The 6,000-nt window shown below is 34.9% G+C and overlaps 1 protein-coding gene across 4 annotated transcripts in view; it reads right to left on the bottom strand.

Annotated features, from left to right (window-relative positions):
- Nucleotides 1-1,262: 1,262 nt before the first annotated feature.
- Nucleotides 1,263-6,000, bottom strand: part of NLGN1 (neuroligin 1) — an 837,296-nt gene continuing 832,558 nt past the window's right edge. For all 4 annotated transcript variants that reach the window (XM_044251809.1, XM_044251808.1, XM_044251810.1 and 1 more), the window contains 2 exons: nt 4,709-5,498; nt 1,263-3,889 (listed from right to left, as the gene is read on the bottom strand). In XM_044251809.1, the coding sequence (XP_044107744.1) occupies nt 3,067-3,889; nt 4,709-5,498 (1,613 nt within the window). In that variant the 3' untranslated portion in view covers nt 1,263-3,066. The remainder of the gene's footprint in view (nt 3,890-4,708; nt 5,499-6,000) is intronic.

The following is a 6,000-nucleotide window of genomic DNA, read 5'->3' as shown; positions in this document are numbered from 1 at the left end:
AGAAAATTGTCTAAATAAATACATTTTAAAGACATTGGTTAAAATGTAACAATATTCAAGAATATTTTTTGCATTTAAAAATTATGTTTCAGCTTTAAAAACTGTTCTTAATGTTCTGTTTATTGTGGGAAACCATTTTACACTCAGAAAACTAGCTGCTGTAATTATAAAACTAACAACTAACACTCATTCACAATGACTTTATCACAACTTGAGAACAGTAATAAAACCTAGAACTGCTTTTTATCTTCCACAAAATTGATACTACATTAATTTAGAAAAAAGACTAGGACTGTGTTTGTTTTCCTAAATCATTTCCCTAAATTAATATAACACAGATGTCAGTTATGGCATATATAGGTAGATTGATAGATTAATTTAGAGCAACAGGTATGCAGATAGATATAAATACGGCCATCATTAAGATAGAAGAGAATGCTTGATTTTGCCAAGTGAAATAATGCATATGAAAGATTTTACTCATTATCTTATTTGTTGCCATTTCTGTTTCTTTTTATCTTTTGTTTAACTGGTGTAATAAAAGACAGTTTTGTGATTAGCAATATTTCAGATGTTAAGCAATTCTTTTTCTTGGTTTACATTGGCAGTTCACAGTCTAAAAGCATAGCCATATTAAGCAAAAACTGCATGTAGACCGCTCCGGGTTTTGAAGACTTTTTGCTTCAACAGAGATTTTTACTTGAAGTTATAGAGTACTATCTACATTTAATTGATAGTTAATAATTGGGAATGGGAATTACAAGCAAAGAAATTTCTTGATACAGAAGATTTTATCTCTTAGTGTCAGCTTAATGTCTTGCTCAGCATTTTTTATTTCTCTTAGGAGGGTAACTTTTTATCCATTACTTTATGATAGTTTAATCACCCTTATATTATGAACCTAGCAATTCTCGTTCCATGAAATATTGCACATTTATTTCCAATAGGCCTTTTCCTTGACGATGAAAATCAGAACCTTGTTTCTAACTGAGAAGAATTGGCACATTTTATTTCTACAACACTTTCACATAAGAGGTATTTAAAAATACAAAGCTAATATTTTTCATGAGTTCCCGGGCTTATAAATTCACAATGTTAAAGTTTTATCGGTTTCATCTTAGATGAGACTTGCCTTTAAATACACGTGTGTTTTCTATAGAAGTTATCTATATGTCTTCAAAAACCCAACTGGTCTAGAAAAATGACTCTCTGAGACAGTCATGTTTCTTTTGTTATTAAAAAAAAAAGACAAAACAGCAATAAACATTTTAGCTCTTTAATGAGCAAAGATCATGTCTCTTAGCATTGGACTAATAGTCATTATCCAGATTATCTTTATTTCACGCAATGACCAGTGACATGGCCAAGATGTACAAAGTTGTTTCCATCAAGTAGTATACAATTTTTTTTTTGTATAATAAGCTTTCATTCTTGAAAAAGAGTAACTGAAAAGAAAGGTTTCTGTTACTGCAGTTAGTTTGTCAGAGAAAGTTCTTTGCATTATCTTACAAACTATCAAAATTGCTAGTCATCTGAAAAAATGTAAAAAAAAATCACATAACTTTAGTCTAATAGAAATATAGTACAGGTAAGAGAGAAAGTATTTATCAGGATGTGCTCTTTAAGTCCATCTCAATTTTTTTAATATAAATGTACATCTGATTACATATACAAACATTTGGAAAGGTCTGTGATATACTGTTACTGGTAAACAACAGGGGGATGAAGAGTTTCCTGTGGTCTTAAGAGTAGTCATTTAAAATCACACATACGTGTAAGACTAAAATCCTCCAGGTGTTGACTCTCCTTCTAGGTTCTGCATCTATGTAGTACTCTACTGAGATTGGGTGAGTAAATTCCAGTGAATGAGCCTCAGTGAGAAAGATAAGTGATATGAGGAGGGATATAACTGTATACTGAATTCTTATTAGTAAACATTTTGTCATGCAACATGAGTAAATCAATTAACTGAGAACTGTAATCAGAGTGGTAATTTGGGGCATCCTCATATCATAGAAGACTGTTGCAAGTAACTCTTTGGACACACTTCACCTTACCAAAAGGAACAAAATACAGAATAACAAAAACCACAGCAAATTATAGATCCTGTAACACATGTCCAATTAGGGTTGTATTTCTATAAATTATTTAGATTGGGATGAAAAGAACATTAAAAACACAGGAATTTCTTTTTTCCTGGGATTCGTATCAGCGAGTATTCACCACTATGCCTATAGTTTCTTCAAATACCTTTAATAACTAATTCTTCCTATTATCAAAACTACTGTGAATTATTTACTTCTAATTACTTTTGCCCCTTAAAATCTTCTTTAGGTCTGCCAATTGATAGAGGAAGCTTCTATTAAAGACTCCAATGGGATGAGAAGAATTTTAATTACGGCTTAATCAGCAGCACAGCCACCAAGCATATAAATTATCATGCACATCGTGCTAAAAATATCCAGTTTCCTTTATCCCCACAACTTTATACTGACAGCACTTATGTGATAATGTCGTACCTGCCAGTCTTTAAACTTCTTTGTTTTACTGGCAAATTTCAGCATGAGCCTCCGCTAAGGCCATTAACAGCATTGGTGCTTTGTGTACTTATCCAAATATGTAAATATGGTCTACACAATAAAACGCCTCCAAATAAAAACTGGTGAAAATTATCTGACATTCCATTGGTGTGTCCCTTGTGCATATTCATGGTTGTTTTTTATTTTTATGATTTATATTTCAGACATAGTTCTTTCCTGTTTGGTGTTCCACATGCCTAATTCCATTATGTAACATAAATCTTCAAAAAATTAATTCTTGAATGTGAATGAAAAAGTATCATTCAGAACAATTGCTTCAAGCAATTGAAATTCATTTTTAAAGTTGATTTGTGTATATATTTACAATTTATTTTTTTTCAAAACCCCCAAAGTTCTTGATATGTATATTCACATAATATTCCTCCTTATTTAAATAGTAAGAGTCTTGTAGGTTGAAAGCCAAGGAATCTTCAGTAATCTTTTACTGCAATCCATCAAAAAAATAGAGTTTGTTTCTCTTATCTGGCTATACCCTGGTTGTTGAATGTGAATGGGGGTGGGGATGGGGATGGGGCAGAGTATTGTTCTGTCCTCCGGTAAATGTATTGAATGTGTGTAAGGGTTGAATCCCTGGTATAGTGTTGGGAATCATTGTAATGGTGTTGGGTGTCATTAAGGGAACATCATCAGGTGACCTCCTCATAGCTAGTGTGTAATCTGGGGGGCAGGCGGTCCGAAGAACCACCTCATGTGGATGGATGGACTCACATTCATGATCCAAATCAGTGTGCTTCATTTGGAGGGACATGATCTCCTCTTCTTGTGCGTGGGTCAGATCATTGGTAGTAGTGCGCTGAGGGCTGCATCTCCTGTGAACATCATGTCTCCTCTTATCCTTTTTGTAGTACAGGGCTGCAAAGGCAAGGATGTTCAGAAACAGCAGTGATGCTCCAACCGCAATAGTGACGCTCAGCTCTGTGGAGTAGTCCCTTTGATCCACTGAAAATGGACTTGGTTGTTGTTTGGGATCGTCCTGCTTGGCAGTAGGAAATGCTGATGTGACAGGTACAGAATTCTTTCTCGTAGGTCTGAAAGTGATGTCTGTTGATGGCACTTTAGTTGTTGTCGAGGTATACTGAGAAATGTCATTGAGATTATGCAGATGAGGTACCAGCTCCAACCAGAGGTTCACCTTATTGGCTCTGTAATGTTCTTTAACTCTCGGTTTTAATCCAATATGGAGATAAAGTTGATCTTTCTGGGAATATCTGGTCCATGCTACTTCTTCGAAGCGGTTGGGTTTGGTATGGATGAATTTCGTGTCTTGAGGGACTGGTTGATTTGGGTCACTAGGAAAGAAAAAAGCACTATGAAACAAATTGTTTTATTCTTTTTCTTAGCCAAAAGAGCAGTAGTTTAACATCGAATTGGAGAGGTACATTAGCAGGTTAGCAAGGCCTTAGACTGTGTAACAACGGGGTCAACTTAGAAACACAGATCCTATTGCAGGCAGCTTAGGTGGATGATAATGTAATAAGAGTAAGCCTCACATTCTCATTCTCTTTGCCCATTTAAAGATGGGCTGCTATCTACCCAAAGATATAAAAATTCATATACATATGCATTTGTCTCCTAGGCAAACTAACAAGAACAGCATGGGATTGAGGAAAAGACTTGAGTTTTGGAATTGGCTTATGAGGTTTTAAGTCCTAACAACATACAAGACATATGAATATCTATTTGAGGCTAGCCTCTTATCACCTCAGTCCCTTATTTGCAAAATTGATTAACAATACCCAACCTGTCCATCTAACAAAGAAGGTAGAAGGATCAGAGGGCAAACAATAATATAAATTGGAAAGCACTATAAAATATTCATCACTACTAAATAATAATAACAAGTCTTGTGTAATAAAAAACACAAAATAAGTTTAATTATTGAGTAATGCAACAGGTTTCAAGGCTTTCTTAGTAAACTTCTAAAAAATAAGAATAAAGCAATGCTTTCTGAAATAGCACTATATAGAATTTTGAATAAAGAAACCTAATACTTTATTGACATAAATTTATTAAATGAAATCACTTGGACACAAAATGTGTATTATTTTTAAATGCTTACAAGGATATTTTTATTAAATTATAGAAAATTTTATTCCTTAGGTACATACCCAGTTTTGGCAAAATTTGTCCAGTATGTCATTACAACTGCACTCAGCATCACGTCATTTTTGGAGAAATTGCAAGGAAATAACTCTGTAGGTCCAATCATGGGGATTCCTAGTACGTAGGGAACCTCATCTCCATGAGCTGCATCAGCCCAAGCTGGAACTTGATCTGTTTGGCAATGATGGTAAAAGGCATAGAAATATGTAGGTGAACCAAAGTTTGAGTGAAGATCTGCTGTAGCTACAGCTGGTGCCACCCACTGATGGTCTGTAAACAAAGCCAATAATGTCTTCCTTCTGGTTTCAGGGTTATGACGGTCAGCCCAGTCAGTATACATGAATTTAATGGTTTCTCTTAAAACATCTTTGCCTTCAGGATATCCATATAAATTATCAACAAAATTGGAAACAGCAAAGTCAAAATCACTAGCTGATATACCATCATCACTATCTACTATATTTTCAACAAATTTCAACCCTTCCCCTTGGTTAACTCCTAACATTATATCATAGTTGAGAAATTCTCCTTGCTCCATCAATATCTGAGGGTCATCTGGTATTACATCACCATCAATCACAGGTCCAAAGGCTATGTGGTATCGTGCTGGTTGAATATCTTGGTCAACAAGTTCTTTGTAAGGCTTCTTCTGTAGGCATTCCACTAACTCTACTGTATCTGAAACATTGCAACCAACTTTTGTGGCCAACATTCTAGCGTATTTTGCAGGTTGGAAACTAACAGCCCAGCTGGAAAGGGCTGTTCCACTTTGAGCTATGGCTCGTTGGAAAAGTCCTATGGGAAAAACAACAAAGAATTTGAGATGACTTTAGAATAATGTTGTGGCAAAACAGTAACATCTGATATTTTAGATGTGTATATAAAAACCCATATACAACTCAAGAAACAGGAAGATAGAGACATTTTTGCTTAAGAGAAGGTACATAAAGTCATCCCCAGGGTATAAGGAGTCCGAGAGGTAGACTAAGTCCTGTGCTTTGAGTGGCAACTGCTTTAGGGATCAAGAGGTCTAAATTGTTTGGTGTCTCAGAGAGGCAATAAGCAAGGAGAGAGGGAGAATGTGTAAATATTAGTGGTAAGAAGTCCCAAATATTTTTTTCAATCCACATATGAACACTCATGTTATTATAAAAGTCAACCAGATGGGCTCTCTCCCCCTTAACTCCTCATTAGACTTGATACTGTTTTTTTTTTGTTTTTGTTTTTGTTTGATACTGTTTTTTGAGACTATTTCTTCCAACTTGGCTATACACATCTTCCTTCAAAATGGCTCTGT

Source organism: Neovison vison, chromosome 6 (genome assembly GCF_020171115.1).
Source record: "Neovison vison isolate M4711 chromosome 6, ASM_NN_V1, whole genome shotgun sequence".
NCBI lineage: Eukaryota > Metazoa > Chordata > Mammalia > Carnivora > Mustelidae > Neogale > Neogale vison.
This window is presented reverse-complemented; position numbering and strand designations above follow the sequence as displayed.